The sequence below is a fragment of the Trachurus trachurus genome (genome assembly GCF_905171665.1).
Source record: "Trachurus trachurus genome assembly, chromosome: 14".
Classification (NCBI taxonomy): Eukaryota; Metazoa; Chordata; class Actinopteri; order Carangiformes; family Carangidae; genus Trachurus; species Trachurus trachurus.
The window spans coordinates 10,883,582-10,903,463 of NC_139903.1; the positions used below are offsets into that span (position 1 = coordinate 10,883,582).

The 19,882-nt window shown below is 42.0% G+C and overlaps 1 protein-coding gene across 2 annotated transcripts in view; it reads right to left on the reverse strand.

Moving 5' to 3' along the window:
- abr (ABR activator of RhoGEF and GTPase) overlaps positions 1-19,882 on the reverse strand; it is a 126,746-nt gene that overhangs the window by 42,393 nt on the left and 64,471 nt on the right. For both annotated transcript variants that reach the window (XM_083986518.1, XM_083986520.1), the window contains 9 exons: positions 19,152-19,212; positions 14,604-14,656; positions 13,026-13,166; positions 11,750-11,871; positions 8,512-8,680; positions 5,971-6,090; positions 5,565-5,640; positions 5,288-5,392; positions 2,533-2,607 (listed from right to left, as the gene is read on the reverse strand). In XM_083986518.1, the coding sequence (XP_083842644.1) occupies positions 2,533-2,607; positions 5,288-5,392; positions 5,565-5,640; positions 5,971-6,090; positions 8,512-8,680; positions 11,750-11,871; positions 13,026-13,166; positions 14,604-14,656; positions 19,152-19,212 (922 nt within the window). The remainder of the gene's footprint in view (positions 1-2,532; positions 2,608-5,287; positions 5,393-5,564; positions 5,641-5,970; positions 6,091-8,511; positions 8,681-11,749; positions 11,872-13,025; positions 13,167-14,603; positions 14,657-19,151; positions 19,213-19,882) is intronic.

The following is a 19,882-nucleotide window of genomic DNA, read 5'->3' on the forward strand; positions in this document are numbered from 1 at the left end:
ACTATTACATAACTTTCTTTTGTCCTGGAGCGACAGCACAATTCCTCCATTATTTGTTTTTACATCAAATATGAATTGAATGGCTTTAGGTGTTGATAATGGACACTTACACAGACGCCTGCAGCTGGCCTCACTTAAAATGCCTGAGTGATTTCCCCCAGTTTGAACAACTGTCACAGTCCAGTTTGGATCTGTCCTCGCTGTTCATATACAACAACTGCAATTTAATAGCATCGAGTTGCAGCAGTTGTTGAATACATACAGAGGGTGAGTCACTCACACGTACGTAAAAATAAACCAAGAATAAAAGTGACAGGTTTCACACCTATCACACTAACTCCTGTTTTCCACTGATATTTTTTTTTTTTACAGAGTTTTGGGGAGATGCTCTAGCGCAGGCTCCTTCCTCCATGACCCAGTTTGATTACTTTGCCCTCGGCTGAATTTAAAGCCCTTTCCCACTGGGGGAAGTCGTTGGGACATAAATAAAACACAGGACCAATAAGAGCCTCTGGTATATGCTTATATGATTTATCAATCCAAAAAAAAGGGAAGAAAATAGGGTCTATTGTTTCTAATTACATATCTACTGAACAATCTGAACCACTGAATATAGACTGCTATTTCCAGTCATTACACATTTCCATTTTTATATGATAATAATTACCATATGCCACAACAAAAAAAGCACACACACACACACACAGACTCACACTAACACTTATGCAAAATGGCAGTGAATAGTTTCAAAATCCTCCTGGAGAAGGGATGGCTTGCATCAGCGAGGAATGTTTTGTGCAGAGACAGCGAAAGAGACGGCGACGATGTAACAGAAACCGCATCGAAGAGGCAGAATGACACGACAACATCAGCGTACAACAACTACATGACAAAAGCAAATTGGATCTCATTATTTAACTACCTCAGCAGGGAATAGCATCATCTCAGTAATTTGCGGTTATTGGAGGGAATCACACAGACAGGAGACACGGTGTCTTGATCATCACAACGTCTCCCTTCATCTCTATCATCACTGAGCTGTTTTCTAAACATCTGGACATGAGATAAAGGGGTGCTGGATATGTTTTAGAAGCTCTACACGCATATTAACAAACTATACTGTAATTCACCTTTAATCCTTATTAATATGATTTGAATGTCAATATATGTGTAGCACAGTGAGGAACTGACATCAAATCACTGGCATCAAATGACACAGCTTTAAATCAGACTTCATGTGTTTGATAATGTAAGAACGGGCAGTTACAATTTTTATGAGGAAAAAAATAGTAATGTGAGTTATTGTATTGTTTTGTTATAGTGGTTTAATATCATTAAACTCTGCACAATATATAGTTTAATTGATGATCCAAAACAATAATAGTAAAGGTTTGACTAGACACTAACCCACCCTGGATATACAGCCACTCATACTGAATATACTCCCACATAACTACCCCCACCCCCACATATGAAGACGGAGTGAAAATGTATGCAGCTGTTTTTTTCTTTTCTTTTGTCTCTCCTGTGCTTTCACATCCATCTACAATCCTGATAATTCAATGTGATTGATTTCTGACCAACATTCACAAGGACGTTGTCTGCGAATCGCCATCACGATCAGCTACACCTCATCTACCCCCACGTTACCTATCGTGGTTTGCATGCCCCACCTTGGCTCTGTACGTACGCTCCACTGGACACATCGGCATCGAACTGTATCAGTGAAACTACCCAACTTCCCACTACACACACACTCACACAAACATACCCACACTTTCTTCATTTTTTAAACCCCTCAGCTCTCTGCGCTCCATCGAGGATCAAACAAGCTTTCAGAGGAGAGAGCTTTCCAATCCATTACCCTGGAAATTTTAGAAGGCTGTCATGGTAACTGAGGAAATCATATTTCTTCTTCTCTGTATCTTTTCCAGATATTTGATATTTGAACTGGTGCTTGTGTAACAGGGCACAAAGCGTACCGGAGCACCAGCTGTCCACTATTGACACGTCTGAAACAGCCTCTGCACAGCACTGCCAACATTAATGAACACACACACACACAAACACACACCCTGTTAGACACACACAATTACACAAAGGAACATATGAGGGAGATAGGTAATATATTAGAGACGCTACAGCCTGCAGTTGTTGCAGAAGCTGCTGTGCTTGATTTTAGACGCACTTCTGCTCTTTCCTTTGTTTGTGCCTCTAGTGTTTTTGTATCATTTGTGATGTTTGCAAATGAAAACAACCACAGGAATCCCACTGTGGCTCCCGCTGCTCCTCCGAGACTTTCCTCTTTCAATTCCTCTCCTGTCTTCCCTCTTTCATTTTTCCTCCATCCATCTATCCATCTGGCCATCTTTCTATTGGCCGAGGGATGATGGAAACTAAACTGCATGTGCAGGCTGCAGTGATTGACTGGATCATGTGTTTCGCTGGCAAACGCGTCTATGCACGGCAGCTATGTGCGAGGGGATGCTGAGCCAGGGTGTGCGCGCAAAATGCTGTTTCTGGCCGACTTACTGGCAGACTCCTTGAATCCTTTGGCGGAGTGGACGATCACATGCAGAAAGCCGTACAGGCCAGGAGTCTCCTCATCTGGAAAACAAGCACAACGGAGAGAGAGAGTGAGTCGAATTCCTGGCGAAACTACGGTGACGTGCTGTATTTAATTTAAGTCACTCAGAAGTGGAGTTTGTGTACATAAAACAGTGCAAAGCTAAACAAGCACAGAAACTCATGAGACTCTGCACCCCGCTGCGTCCTGTCGGCAGTTCCACTTCAACACTGTGCGGTTGTTGATACATTCACACAAGAAAACAAAAAGACATCATGAACAAAGAAGAGAGAACCATTTTTCCTTCTTGTGAATGTACAGGTTGCCTTATATAGACATTTCAGGGCATTATAATCTTTCATATCTCACAAAAGAACAGGCGGCATGCATCAAGGCTGAAATGGGTTTTTTACTGTGGGACCAGAACAAGAACAAGCCTCAGAAAAAAAAGTACAAGAGATTTAGAATAAGATTATATTAAGCATTATTACATTAGGCTGATTGTCTGGACGCTGCCTCAACTTTCCCTTTCAAATACTGATTTCTAATCAAGGTCAAGGTCTAGACCCATTAGGAAGTCTTTAAAGTGTAAAATTGCAGAGTGGGAAGCATGTGTGCCTTTCACTCCTCTGTGGTTGGGTGGTCCAAGCTGTTGGGTGAACTTATCATTATTAACTTCCACTGCAAAAACTTCTTTCTCACCCAAAAACACAAACTTGAACGAGGTCAGCAGCAGCAAAAGAAAAGACTTGAATGCATTGCACGAGAAAAATGACTTATTTGAGGACGTGAGTGAAAATTAACTGTTGTTTCAACCTTTTCGTCAGATCGGTATCAGACCTCCCATCAACAAGCACAGTATTCTGCCATAACAACTGAGCTGGCTGCAGAGAGGGCGTCCGTGGGTGGACGGTTTTTGGGTGGCCTGATGTGCCCCCCACCCCCACATCTGTCCTGCCGACGGACACATGAGGGAGAAGCAACTCTCTCTTTGCTTAAGCCCTGTGAAGCCCGACTGTTTCCAGGTAAATAAACCACGATGGAGTGCTGAGGCTCCACCACTGTTTGGAGCTCCACTATAGGCGGCCAAGAGGAGGGTTAACTCTCTGCATGTGTGTGTGTGTGTGTGTGTGTGTGTGTGGGTGTGTGTGTGTGTGGTATGAAAGCGATAGGCAAGTTTCACAGGAGTTTCAAGGTGGCCGATGTTCTGCATTTGAACAATATCTTTAATAATAAACTGTAGAAATTCAGAGAAAACTAACTTTAACTAATTAATTCATAATGATCTCATCGTGATTTCACAACAGTCGATTGAAAGTGTGAATATCTCATGCTCTATGCTTATCATCCCTCCACTTCGTTATGAGAAACATTCCTTTGCCAGCTGGTCTCCATTTCAAGCCCTACGGTGATCCCTGCACCTCATGTCACTGAGGTGTGTGTGTGTGTGTTTATGTTTGATTTATATTGAAAAGTGGGTGAAAAGTCTAAGACAACACGTGGGACTCTGAGCTCTGTGTAACTACTTTTAAAAGGACTTTATGGAGGTGGATATGGAGGAGAAGTACACGATGAGAGGATATTGAGAAAATGTTTTCATCAGATCTTATTTGGATAAAATCAAATCTTTTTTAAGTTTCTAAACTAAGTAAATATTCAAAATGCTCTGAACAGAAAATAAACATTTAAAGAGTCTCTTGATTAAATCTGATTTACCTCCTTTCCTTTTTATATTTACACCAGAAACTGGGCAAAGCATATACAACCAGAAAATCATGCAAACTCAAAAATAGAGTCATTTTATAGAGGCAAATCATCCGATATTGTTTTAAAGATATATCTGACAATCCGTCGCCAGGAGCGAAGGCTTACTGGCTTCATTTCCTTAGACAAGGTTTACACCCTGGGGCTGTGATGTTCAGAGATCTTGTAGATGTTTAGTTTAAATATTTTTTTTCTTTCAGCAATAGACAAGAAGTATAAATCTCATTCAGGCTTCGAAAACAAATCACAATACTGGCTTCACTGTTCAACTGGAAACTGACTTCTGGGAAATTCAGGGCATAAACACTAAAGCAGTTTCCTCTCGTTTCCCTCAGGATTCACAACAAATTTAGACTAAAACAAAACATAAACCTCTGTGATCGCTACTTTAAAAGGTATTGGGTGGCAAAATAAAGTATCCTCTTCATAGAGATACCACATGGATCTTTTTTTTCCTGTTAGATATTGTATGGAAACCTCTGTGTCAGCTCTGTGGTCATGAGTGTGTATTGTAGTGAGCGTGCATGTGAAAACAGAGACCCTTGTGCCATTCGAGGAGATCAGAGTGGCTCGGCCAGATGGCTTTAATGTCACCACCGGCCTCGTTGCAACGTAGAGATCTGGAGTAAAAACAAACATATAGGAGCTGAGAGCTCAGTGCAGGCCACCGCCAACACACTGCCTGGCATTGACAGCCACAAACTAGATGAGAAACATATTGCAACCCAGATTCACGTCCTGCAGCACGGCCCCCCCCACCCCTCTCTGATTATGTGGCTTTTCTGTGTGCTGAGGATGTAATAGATGCTTTTGTGTGAATTTAAACTCAAAGCGGTGAAGAAACTGTGTGTGTTTATGATTGTGGGGGGAGAAAAAAAAGGGAGAAAGCAAGAAGTAACGGACAAAGCATCCAAACATAAGAGAATGAAAAGGTTATTGTGTGTGAGTGTTTCTTACCATCTTTGTTACTGGTGACGGGAATGTTGTGGACGGTCCGGAGTTTGAAACAGGAGCTGGTCAGGACCTGGAGCTCGACAGAGCTTAATACACACGCTTGGAGATCTGAAAAAATAAAAAATAAATAAACACACATGGCAACCACACAGCCATGGTCAAACTTTCACTCCTCTGTGGTGCAGTGGATAAAAAGTTGGTTTCAAATCACTTTATGGTGAGTTCCCTAAAGGCAGAAACAGTGTATGGAGGGAGCAGTTCTCATTGAGGACAGAGTTACCTTTCTTCTGGAGTTTCTGGATGCTTTCTCTCCACTCTGACCTCTCGTAGTCAGAGGAGAGCAGAAACAGGTAGCTCTGGATAACACAGAAAAAAACTACTGTTAACAAACACATCAATGACATGATGACTCCGCTGCACTTAAATTATAATTGGAAAAGCTAAAATAAAATAAGAAATTCAACAAGAATACTGTAGATTTTATATAGAAAATATGAATGAATCTAAAAGAAAACACAAGAAAAGTTGCAATGTGACATTGCCCCACTTAACTCTGTCATGGGCCTAAATTTCATATACTGTATGTCTCTATCGCAAAGACTCTTTTGAAAGGCACATGTCTCCCTCTAGTGGTGAGACGCCAGAGCTTCAGCTGCATGGATGCAGCGTGTGATGGGACAAATTACCTTTCCATGTTTGTTGTGAATGCGGAAGGGGATGGTGGGTGAATGTGTGAGCAGCCATGACTCCTGCTCATTCATCTTCTTCCTCAGGCGCTCCACGCGGCTCTGCCCCTTTGGTGCTTTCTACACTCGTACAGAGAGACAAGCAAAACAACAGGTAGAAGTTTGATTAAAAAATCAATCAATAGCATGATGGAGAAAAACATGTATCAAATAAAATACCAGACACATGTTTTCCGTTTCAGTGAGACTTATATTTTCATCATTCACTCTCATGTCCATTGCAAATACAAATGCATAAAACTCCTTAAAGTTCAAGTACAATTCATCACATTTATTTTAGTTTCAGATTAAAACACTGATCCCTGCTATGTGTCTTTCCAAACAATATTTCTGGAACAATGACGCTCTCCTACAAGATATGCACAATGTTTTTCACTTTGTTCAATGGCAACTTTAGTGAACAAGAAAAAGACAACAATATTCCAAAAAGATGAATTGATGTTTCATATTTGAGCATGTTTCTCTCAACTCTTATTATAAAAATATAAACTTTAGGCTGTTTTCCAACAGAAACAGCTTCTCATAGGACAGAATAGAACAAATACTAAACATGAGATGAGATAAAAACAAAGATATCATCTTAGTTTTTTATTCATGTTTACTATTTGGGTTTATTTAACACGTCATTTCACCATGAAGGATTACAAATTTGAGCTAAATGACTAAACCTTCAGATAAAGTTACAACAAAAATAACCAGTCATTAATGTTGCTGTCAAGGTCTTATCAACATGTAATCAGCTTATCAAAAACTTTCCTATTTTCCAGGAAGGACTGTGGAAAAGCCTCAGTGTGCAGTGCAGCAAGAGTCTCTATATATAATTCAAGGCTCTGAGTTCTACACAAGTACTGAAGGAAAACAAATACACACATCCTCCCAGCCCTCAGCAGGAAGACATGAGTCAGAGCCTGGATACAATCAGCTGAATCTCTCACTGCCCTGGCTGCCTCCAACTCCAAATACCAGCCATGGTCACTCACTCACTGTGCTCCGAGTGGGCGAGCTTAACGCTGCGAGAGGGGAATAACAGGAACTCAGTTCTCCTGAAGGGTACGGTGTCTCAGCCAGAGGTGCGGGGGTGAAATGTGGTGCATACTTGTAACTGCTGGACACTTAAAACATTTTTGGGTTTTTTTTTCAACCCATGTCAACAACTGAGTGTTTCAGCACTGATAGGAATAGCCAAGAAGGGCTGACGTAACGGTTAACATCAGGAGAAAGCATCAGCACTTTGGCCACTGGTCCAAATCACAGTAACTGAAGAAATCTGAGATGAGGATGAAAGAGTTTTCTTCAGGTTTTGTTTCAAGTTTCATGTTTTTTCTCCAGTTTGAGAATCTATATTACCCATGTTTGAATTGGAGTTTCACTTTTAATCTATGCTCCTCCTCAACCTTGGACAAACAAAGGTGCGGGGGGACACAGTAAAAGGAAGGAGCAGTGGTTCCAGTAAGGAATAAACTGACATGGGAGTTTTCCATGAAAGTCTGAGGATTCATGGATGTCATGATGAATTATAGATGGTTATCAAAGTTCTGATGAAGAACAATTCAAAACTTCCTTCCTGACTCCAAGAAGCCCTAAAAGGACACTCAGTGAGGACGTTTCCTACACTCATTTTAAAATAACCACCATTTTCCCTTAATATTGTTTACTTTGGCAACAAATGTTTGACCCGTTCCCATAAATGTTCCAACACAAGATACAGTTACAAATTTCGGTAACCCTTTTATTTACAGGCCGCTAATTATGATAATGTCATGAAATGGTTAAGAAATAACAAGTAATTGCGTAGTAATGTCATGAAATAGCCTGGAAATAACGGTCCATTTCCTAGCAAAGTCATGTTTTCCATAAAGGTAATTGATTACACATGCTTTTCATGCTTTGAATTTTTTGGGAAAGGCCAGAATTTTTCTCCACCAAGTCCTTGCAATTGTCAATTACAATCAATTATCTCTGGGCTATTTCTACGCAATCTATTGTTATTTCTTGGCTATATCTCGACATTACTATGAAATTGGCCGTTATTTCTAGGCTATTTCTAGAAGTTATGACACAATTACGTGTTATTTCTTGGCTATTTCTGGACATTATCATGTATTTAGCGGCCTGTAAATTAAAGGGTTACCCAAATTTCTCTTTGACACTGTCAGACACAATCACACATAGATTAGTAGATTTTACACAAACTGCGACATCAGTTCCAGTAAATAATTCAGGAAGACTGCACAGTCACAGATTTCTCTGTTTAATTTTTCTATCCATACTGTACATCCCCTACCAAGCCCAGTGAGGCCTCCTGAGCAGCTGCCAAACCCTACAGTGGCTCTTTTTTTGCATTAATACAGATTTAAAGTGGTTTCAGTCCCTGGTCTCAGTGTTTAACCCACCCTTTCTGACTAAGCCACTCTAAGCCATGGAATACATTGGATTTGACTCGAGATGCCAATAGCAGGATTTAGGAGCTGGGAGGATTACCTTCTCTTTCTGTATCTCATTCTTTAAGACTGAGATCTTGATCTTCATCTCCTCCAGCTCGTGCTCAGGCAGGACTTGGATGCTGGGGCAAGAGTCGGAGTCATCCAGGGTCTGGAAAGTCAAGTCTGCCAGAGGGATGTACCACTTGCACTCGTACTGCTGGTGACGGCTGCAGATGGTCGAAAAGATAGAGATGGGAGGATGTAGGGAAAAGGAATGAGGTCAATTTTACATTGAATTATTCAATAAATAAATATCATTCAATTTGAAAAACATGAACATGAATCATCTGGCAACACCCAGACAGCAACACACATTACACTGAGGAAAAGTCACATCATACCCAAACATGTACTTATGAAATGTTCTAATCAATTCTAATAAACAAATGTGCTTGTTTGACTTCAGAGCTATTTTTTGTGGAACACGTCACACGTCAAAAATAATGATTCACTTTCTGCCTATTCATGTAGCCACAAAACCTCAGACTCATAGCCTAGGTGGTACATGTACCAGTACATGTATTCAGGTACTCTAACTCTATTTGACTTTTTTATTTTATTTAACTCAATAGTTTAACTCTTTTACATTCAACTGGAATAATTGTAGTGCACATCAATTATATGCAGTTACTTTGCAGGTCGGGATTTTACACTAAAAACATGTTTTTACAGAATATAACACAAAAGTAGTCTGGATTTCAGTTTAAGAGAGTCTAACTGGAGATTATTTCAGCTCAGATTGTTCACCTCTGTTCAGCCACAAGTAGGACAACTCAGTACATGGCTTTGATTGAATTAGTTGTATGTGTAGTGCTGCTGTCCTATTCAAAGTTCACTGTGTGTCATGACATAACCCCCTAACCTAACCCACTTAACCCAGCTCTCATACTGTATAGACTTCTCCTTTTGTCTTACTTGTTTTGGCCTCTGATTGTCAAACCCTTTGTGTCTCCTAGTTCCTTGGTCTTTTTTTTTTCTTTTTTCTTTTTTCTAAATCTCACCCATTAATTTGTGTTCCAGTCACACCTGAATGCAGCTTTGTAGCAACTGCACACAGATACACAAACAAAAGGTTGAAGCTAGCATGGATCGATTCTTGACTCAGCTGAAAAGCAATTCATCATCTCATCCGTAAGTACCTATGGCAGGGGTTAAATATATGTAAAGGCTTTGAGGGATGAAGACGTGCCTGAAGAGCCAATGTAAATATGACTAATCCCATAATAAAAGAACAGAGATAATCACAGGATTCAATGGGATTAATGATCCCCAGTGACTTAACCCAAGGTGATAGAGTTTATGGATGTTTGATTTATCTTAACTGTGTATCTGTGTGTGTGTAGCTGGTAAGCAGGTAGCTGAGATAAAACAACAGGCCATAATACGTAGTGTAGGTTTATAGGTCTGGTAATTATCACAATATTGCGTGCTCCTCCGAGTGCAGGAAGGCTGCAGACGACACAGATGAATGTCAACCCAAAAAAAGATCCAATTAGACTAACAGCCACCGCCACACTGACCGAGTGAGTGACACACAATCCTGTAAATGTGACAGATAATCTATGGACAAGTGTCAAGAAGATTGTAAAGTGTTCTGGCTTCACACACGGAGGCAGCCGCCCTGTTTGTCACCTCTCTGTACTCCCCCCACCCCCAAGATACTGTTTGCTGAAACACACTGTCTCCCTGTACAGACACATCTCTCTGAAGAACACTATCTCCCCATCTCTGCGCCACACAGCCAGGATCAGAAAGACACAAGATCTTGTCACTTTTATTCAGGGGTGAAAGTAGTTTTAAATTCTTGCCGGTACTATTACCAAAAGTAATTTTTCTCTGCATTATTATTATTATTACTGATTTTAATTGGGACATTTTGCAACAAACGTTAAACGTGGTACACGTTTCGAAGGCTGGGTCAGGGGTAGACAATAAAGGAAATTTTGAAGATCGCTGGCCCCACCATTCTAACCACTGGCCCAGGACAATGTCAGGTAGCCTATTGATCCCCATAATAAATAAAAAAGAACATATCCTAGCCTGCAAACAGCCTGTGGTCTCGCCATCGAGGCTGGAGCTTTCTTATATATCGATACCAATACTAGTAAATTTCCACGATTCTCGATACTTATACAATACCACGATTTAATTAGAAGAAAAAAACATGTGCTCTAAATTGGCTACTTTATTTAATTAATAAATAAATAACTGTTTCTCATCAAACTTGTATTTAAGCTCTAGCCTACTGTGGTTTAACAATGAAGTAAAAACAGAGTTAAAAAGGTAAATATGCCCCAACACAAACGGAAAGTCATGTAGTCATTACTTTTATCTGCAGTAGTTCAATGATACAACTGTTGCTGTCACTCATTCACTTTTAGGCTGTTTCCACAGACTGGTGCAAAACTGACTCATTGTTTCATTTTTCAGCTCCGTTTTGTTTTTACACACGTTTGTTTTTTCTCTGCTTCAAACTATCATGGATGTAGCCTACTATGGTCTAAACGCGGACCACCGCTGTGGCGCACACCGAGCAGCTGGAGCCGCGTTCACATTTAAACAGACCGCGAGCTCGACTGTAGCTGCACCGAGACCCAGCGCGTGCTCTGGCCCGCGTGTAACGTCCGCGTCGGTCCCGACAGGACTCGCCAGTCGCCACGACGCGCTGAGGGCAAAGTTTCACGGTACCGGAAAAAAAGGTTCAGTCTTCAATCAGCAGCAGTGAGCGAGCGGCGCGCGTTCCGCGGTGCACAGCTGCACACTGCAGCTGCTGCAGGTGGCGCTGACGTCCCAGGGCAGAGCGCTGCTGCGCACAGAAAGTAGATCATGTCTCTGTCTTTGATCGGGTCGGGATCTCGTAACACTATGTGTTATAATAATAACCGAGAAAATTTCACAGAAATCATTTCAAACCACAGGGAATTCATGTGAAATTAGATTTATTACATTTTTTACTTTTTATTTTATTTTATTTTTTTAATCTCTCTCATGATCTTCCTGGTACTGCGTACCGCCTCTGAATCTTTTAGTGGTACGCAGTACCGGACCGTACCGGCTTACTTTCACCCCTGCTTTTATTTTTCTATTTCACTGCCTGTCGTTGGATGATGTGAGGATTGAATGGCAGAGGATACAGGTAATACTAAGGGTAGAGATTTAAAGTTATGCAGTCATTACCTTTGTGGTTAATGCACATAGGTAATTGTTTTGAGAGGGAAACAGTCAAGTGGACTCACCCCACAGCTGTCTTCTTCATCTTGGCACAGAGCAGGAGATCAGTGAAGAGGAATACATGCCGTAGCTTCCTGGAGCTTTCTGACACCTCCACCAGGAAACCGTCCTTCACCAGCTGACGAGCCTGAGAAAACGCAAATACATTGCAGAAAATACAATGATGAAACAGTGTCGAGATTTGGCAACAAAAGAATGGTAACAAGTGAGAAAAAGAATCAATGCATTTTAAACTAAGAGCTGGACTGACTGTTGAGTCAGTAAGGTTTGACATTTCTTATGTTGTGTATAGCAAAACATCACAACACAACCATGACATGGAGGAAAGTCGGTCAGGAAAAAAGATGATAATCAAGCTTCTTGTGACCTTGGCTACCCCTGAGTGATAAAGAGGTGATTTTTTGTCAATATTGGGATGGAGGGATTGACTGGCCACGATTAGTTCAGACTGACAACAGCTCTGCACTGAGACAGCGGCATCACGTGGTGCAAATGACGGGTAGAGTTGGGTATCGTCTGCATATCGGACCCAAAGAGGTGATGGTGTAAACAGAAGGAATTATTTAACTTAATTCAGATTTAGACATATTTCATTTGCTTCATGTGTTCTGATCTTCATTAAATGCCAAGTCTTAAAATTCACAGAAAATCATGAGACAATATTTCTGAAAAAAATTAAGAACTGACAGACGGACTACCTCTGGCCAACAAATTGAATCGAAGGCAATTTGTCTAGGAAGAAGTTTTGAGTACAAGTCAGACCGATGCGTTGCGAACTGATGAAGCCCCTTGGATAAGAGGCAAAACATCTTCCTTGACAAATACCAGTCCAGTTGCCTTTGATTCAATTTGTTGCCCAGAGATAACGATGGCCTGGATGAATGAGGATATCCATAGACCACAGGCAGACTAGTTTGGACAGACCTCAGTCAAAGGGAGAACAGAGAGTATCAACATTGGCTGTGTTTCTGTGGATGGAGCTTGCTCCTATAGCCAGGGTCAGCTACTGCTTGCACCCATAGCAACATAGCACCTGACTTCAAAGTGAATTATTCATTCATTAGCCTCAGATTCTTTTGCTGTGTCAGACAAAAACAGGAAAAACTGAAGAGTAATGAGGAAAAGACAACAAAGGCAACAACTTCTATCATATTCATGACAGTGTTTGGGCAATCTTTAGTAATTAGTAGATAGTCACTTATGAGCCATGAGCTCATTCGCACATGGAGAAGATGATGTGATGCAACACTGTTCACACACAAATAATTCACACACACACACCTCTCCTTTAGGTGTAGTGACAGCTGTCCTGCGAGGGTCAATCTCCTCGTTGATAGAGGAGAGGAAGTTCTGAGATATCCGCAGAGCATCCTGCAGGAGGGGAAAGTCTGGGTGATCCTTGGGAGTGTGTTTTAGCAAGTCCTGAGACACAGAAACAAAACACACACACACACAAAAAAAAAAGTAAGATTACAGAGACAGTGCACACCGTTCAGAGTCTGTGCTATGACACCTACTTATCCTGTGAAGGCAAATAAGTAATTATAATATTTATTGTGTGTTAAAGGATTTTTTTTTTTTTTACCTTATCCAATATCTCATTAGAAATGCATTCTTACTTTCTAATAATTGCATGCACTGACACTTGTTAAAAAATCCATCAAAACATTGAAAACTGCAGTAATCTCTGGAAATCTAATTTCCTTGCTTTTGTGGAAGCTGCTTTCATCAGTGTAGCAGGGTGATGATCAGGGCGGAAGCTTGAGATTCTGATTCATTCCAAAATAAAGACGGATATTTTTTTTTCTCTGTCTCTGTGTTTACATGAATGACAGGAACATGGCCTTTGTAGAAACACACACACACACACACACACTGGTCTTGGATTCACTGGCCATGTTGTTTCTCTGACAGCTTTATGCAAACATATTCATGCAATTCACCCCTGAAACCTAACCTAGGCATCTCTGCTGGCTTGATAGGCAGTTTCCATTTTATTATTAATTATGCGAAAGAGATAGGCTTATTTAAACTGAAGGACACTGCAATAAATAACATGAAGCAGGTTTTGATTCTTCAATTGGCTGTGTGGAGCTGCTAATTAAAGCAGATATCAGCTTCACGGCCGTTTCGGCTAATGCTGCGTTCAAGGCAGGCTTTTGAAACCGTAAGTTACAGCTTCAAGTCACAACTACGACTTGGTAGCGTTCCAGGTAACCCGTAGCTCGTGTTTTTACCATCCTGTTGTCTGTGAAAGTTCCCTATAACGGCCACTCGTAACTTCCGACCCGTGAACTCGTACCAGATCGAACTGGTATGACTTCACAGGAAGGAAAAACACAAAGTACGAGTTTCTTTGAACGCACCATGAGTTAGCAGCCCCCGCCCTTGTCAGGCATCAATTGGTCCTCGTGCTACGTCACCACATTCACGCGCATCCCTTGGCTGCACACACAGCCCTTCATGCCGTTCTCTCTCCTCATTGGATAACACTTGTATCCCACAAGGAAAATTTTCTCCTCGGGTTACAGCAGAGCAGAGTGACGGAGAGACTCGTGTTTAGGCTGAAATACTTCATGTAAGTGATTGCTGACGGAAAATAGGACTATTTAGGACTTATATTAACAAAAACATTCCACTGATATCTGCTTTAAGATTTGAGATGCATGAGAGCTGTTATTGAGAGTTGTGTCTGTCAGAATGAACGCTTCCTTTTTTTACAGCCTGTTCACTCTGGTGAGAGTGTGTGTTCGATGCAGTTAAAGAGTCCTGTCACCAAACTTCCTACAGACATCGACCTCTTTAGATGTGGTTTTGGTGGTCTGCGTGAAACACTCCTTTAAAAGCTGTATTACTCACATGAAGGACCAGGGTGCTTCTGGTGACACGGTCAATTGGCTTGTAAAGGAGAGCTGCGGGGAGAAAAAGAGCAGGACTCTGAGTCAGTGTTGCCCACACACACATATGCACCGACACACACACACACACACACACAAACACACAGGAGGTCATGGTACTAATGCTCAGCTAAGACCGAGTTAAATACAACACCTGTAGTCTGATTGATGCTGTATCTTAGGCTGACATTCAATTTTATGACAGCATCTGGCATCTGCACCACTGAATTGTTGCACAACATGCAGCCGACCATGACCTTTGACCTCCCTTTGCAAATGAATTGACATTTTCCATGATGTTGTGTAGACTGGAGGTAGTGGGATGCAGCGGTTTGTTGCTGCACAGTAAAGGGATGGACACACACACACACACACCCCCACACACAGAGAAACAGAGGACAGTATAGTCAGGCTGCTTAACATGCAGTCCATCCTCAGGGCTGATGCTTCAGCCTCCTATTGGTTCCCAAACAGTTTGCTTCAACGGCACCTTTACGCTGCTACTAGGTAAACTACAACCTGCCGGCTCAGCACACTTGAAGAGAGACACACACGAATACCAACATACACAGCACTAATCTGTGCATGTACTTATAAAACGTGCTACAAGATAGACACACACCTACACACCACCGCTCCTATGTCTAAGTCACAGTTTAAATCTGCACCACCACACTTGGCTGGTTTCCCCTGGGATGGCTTTGCTATTGAGGGAGTGTGAACAGCAGCAGGTCTGACATATATGACAGCTCGAGGTGAGAAACTCCCACAGAGATAGGACAGAGGAAAAGATGGGAGAAAATTGAAAAAAAAAAAAAAAAAAAAATTGACAGAGGAGAGATAGACGGAGCTGGATGGCAGGACCCCCAGGTGGAAACAAATAAGCAGACACAGATATGGATGTAAAGATAAGATGAGGGGGTGAAGGGCGTTTATTCTGGATTTCTTCTGTCAGAACCAACAGTTGTGTGTAATGAAATGCCAAAAACGTCTCAAGGTCTCAAAATAATAAGCAACTATTGTCGGGAGGCACTGAGTTCAGAGGAAAAAAGTCTGATAGCATCGGCCTGCACATATACTCAAAGAGAAATGAAGTAAGGACACACAGGGCATACAGAATTAGAAAGCAGCTGACGATGTTCCACCCAGTGATCAAGCTAATCTCCATTTATTATAGTGGAAATTGCAGCTTTAACGCAACTGCTTTTCAAAGCGAAGGGCAGAGGAGAGGTTTGCCAGCAGGAACGGAGAGAAGCGACGTGCCCTCGGTATGCACTAGCACCGGTCGAGGCCAGACACCCAGCGCTCGCTCTGTTCAGGTAGAAACACCACAACACTTCCCCTCCACTGTCACACTTATCCGTTTGAACTATTAAACATCGCTCCCCTCAGTTGCGAGCTGGTAATTGTATCTCTCTTTTCTTCGCTCCCTTTGCACTCTCACTTTTAAGTGTCCAATTCTCCTTTCTTCTTCATCAAGTAGAAGGAATGAAAGGGCGAGAGCAGAAACCTACAGGGAGCCTCTGTTCAGATGGACTAATAGAGCTCGTCATATTGAACTTTGCACACTCCGTACACACTCATATATACATATGTACATACATGCTCCGTGACTATGAGACCAAAGAGAATGTAAGAGAAGGCCTTTTGCTGATGCACTTTGAAGTTTCTCCACCCTCCGGTCATTAATAATGCGCCCTCCATCAATGGTCTTGGCTCAGTGAACTAATACCGCTACCTCCTGGAGGATTTACTACAGGTCCTGCACTGACTGCAGGGGCACTGAACACCATTTAATTGTGTGCGCGTGTGTGCAGTTTTATAATCACCTCACATAGAGGTACTGCACATTAGGAAAGTTGGTGACTTTGGGTACAAAAGAAGCATCAGATGTCAGCACAGTATATATTCTATAAGGTGTGAACATGTCAGCTGTGAGCAGAGGGCATATACTGTATGATCTATGGTCTGAAATATTGTTGCACTGTTTCTATTGATGAGAATTTCTTTTATTGAGCCATGCTTGTCTTCATTGCAACCCATGTAATAGTTGTTAGGACATTTCAGCCCGTCACATCATAAATTTCACTTTTTTCTCTTCCTATTTTTCCACTGTACATGATCATAATTAAATATTCAGAGATATGATTAATCAGAATACTTTATGCTCTGTGGAAACATCCTATCCTGATAAAATGTGCAAGAAAATGTGTCTGCTAACTAAACCAATGTAAGATAAATGTGTGATGATTTGCGGGCTGCATAATTTATATATATGTGCATTTTACAAACAAGGAGCAAAGTTCAGTCAAAGTCAAAAGAAGAGAGCATGAGAAGACAGAGAGAGGAGGAGGATTATTGGAAGTCGATGACCCCGTCACAGCGAGGTTCCCTTTGATTGGTCCACTTCTCAAGGTCGCCTTGATGACTTTGGCTCGCGGCCTGATAGTTCATCTTTGCTAACGAGGGGATAGGCCATGTGGGCGAAGCCTTTGAATGAGCGCAACACACACACACACACACACACACTGCTCGGGGTCTACAGCTAGGACGCGGGCCCCTGCCAGCTTTCGACGCTCACTAACTGCCAAGACGTTCGGCTACAGATGCCAGCCGTGATCCTTGAAGGAGGATGAGGAGGGCAGACCGAGACCGATAGGAGAGGGAAAATAAAGGCGACACAGAGTGACAGACTGGGAGAGGGCATGTGAGGATTAAGGAAAAGAGAGTAAATGGCAGCAGAGTGGAGCAAGTCCCAATTTACATGTAAAACAGAGTGTCAGATGCTCGTTTGATTTAGTACTTGTGTTGCTGCTATTTACGTGCATTCATTAGGGGGTGTCGGGCAGATGAAACAGCAAAGCTTTATTATATGTAAAACAACCCTGACAGATTGATTTATTTCAATAGAGGGAAAATACACAAAAGCACACGTCAGCTCTTTTGGCTGTGGTCCAGTTACATTTTTTGGTAAAGGCAGAAAGGATGGAGGGATGAGCGCGGGGGAAGAAAGACAAGTCTACAGAAAGCTAGAAAACATGATAAAAGAAATAAGGAGTGAATAGAGAGAAGAAGGGGTAAAATCAGAGCTGAGGTAGAGAAATCCCTCAACTGCCTCGTCAGGTAATTAAGGAACTGCAATGCAAACAGTAATCAAAGCAAATGCCCCGGGTGCTGGTTATTGAGGGATTATGGAACTAGTTTCATGCTACTTAACTAACACAGTAAAGCAAACAAACCATACAGTAATAGTCATCTGGGATAATAGCAGTGCAGTGTCAGGGGTGAAGAATGAGAGAAGAATGGGAATTAAAACAAGTACCATGTCTTGAGTCTTCCTCATTTACGATTCATAAATTAACAGACACTTCACAGGTACATGCTGCTGGAACCTGACACACACACATCAACACGCACACACACGGGCTCCCTCAGCCTAACAAAGCCGCACCATTCGCTCATCATGTTTCCTTATCATTGCGTAATTTGTACAGCCTATAATTTCCTTTTATCCCTTGCAGCACACAGGAGGAGGATACCCTCTGGTCTGGTTTAGTTGGGTTAAGATGCCGGCAGAGCGGAGGCATGTGCTGTACAATCACCCACAGATCAGACTTGTTCCGATCCTCAGGTGATGATGAGGTGGAGCAGCCCAGAGCTTGCACTCACTTTTAAACAAACACACACGGATAGAAGATGCTTGTCCTGTTACTATATATATTCTGTAGAATAAGAGACATGAACTGCTGGAGTCTGTGAGCAACATAATCCAGAGGAGCAACCGCACAAAAGCTCTGACGTGTCAAAAGAAACTAATTTTATCACTGCGTTCACGTGGTTTCGATATAATAGCACATAAATGTATAGCAACAGACAACGGTCAGACATCAGCAGTGAGCAGACAGCAGCACTAGAGAATGAGCATCAGTGCATAAAGCTCCAACATCACTTAGACATGCCAGTACATCTAATCAATATCTGACATCTTATCGATAACCGACCGTATGAACTTTGCAGCAAACACAGAATTCCTGACGTTAACCATCATCATCATCATCATCATCATCATCATCTAACGACAATCAAGTTGCACGGAGCGAACGGCGGCAGCAGCTGGTATCATGCAGTCGTTACCGTATGTGCAGTTACAACACAGTCTGAGGACCAGAAGCACCTCCATATCCCTCTTCTCCTCCTCTCCCCTCTCTGTTCTCCTGCTCACTGCCTCCTTTCTCAGGCAGAGACGGACAGAGGAGGAGAGAGGGGGAGAGAGAGAGAGAGAGAGAGAGAGAGAGAGAGAGAGAGAGAGAGAGAGAGCAAAAGTGTGTGTGTATGCTCACACATGCGCCAGTTTGCCTCCCAAAGCCCGCCACTGCATACACAAGTAGAAAGGGAGGCAGGACTGAAGTCTTAAAGCAGCAAGACAGCCGAGACGGACCGACATTCACATTCACATTCACATTCACATTCACATTCACACACACACACACAAACAAACACAAAAACTTACCCTCCATTGAGATAGTTGTGGTACAATCTTTGGAGTCTTTAGGACCTTTTACTTTGAGGTTCTGAAAGGAGAGAAGAACGATCAATTTGATTCATTAGTACACACAACAACGCTCCCTACCACACACACACTGCTCTGCACTCGCCCGGCTGAAGAAGCTGGCAGAACTAATGAAAAAGTATTGGGTAAGTGCAGCAGGCTGAGACAGCTGATGGAGCCTGGACAGTGCAAACTTCAGTAATATAGGCTACTACACTACGGTAATATAATTTCAAATATTCAGAGATTCCTATATGATTTTTATTATCACCATCATAAATCTTTTTGCTTCTGCTTTTTTCGTTTTTCTATAAAACTACCGCAAAGTTCTGCAGTATTTTGGTATTGATATTAGTTTGATCCACCTCGTTGTGACTATGTGTGGATGTGAAGGTGACTTAATGTTGTCCAATCTTTAATAACTCTAACCAATTGTATTCTAAAGTAGTGTTCCTCAAAACAAGATATTTCCCACAGACAGTCGCTTCCTGGTGAAAAGAGGATGTTCAGACGCGTCTTTCTTCCCTTTTACATGTGCGTTTGTTTTTCTTCTCCACTTTACTGTAGGGGATTAACGCGACACTTGAGACCAGTCGGCGGGGGGGTAGTGGGTCTTTTATCTAACGAATTGACTATTCTGTTAGAACAATCTGAAAAACAGTGGCTGATTCTTCTCTCTTTTGTCCCTTTTC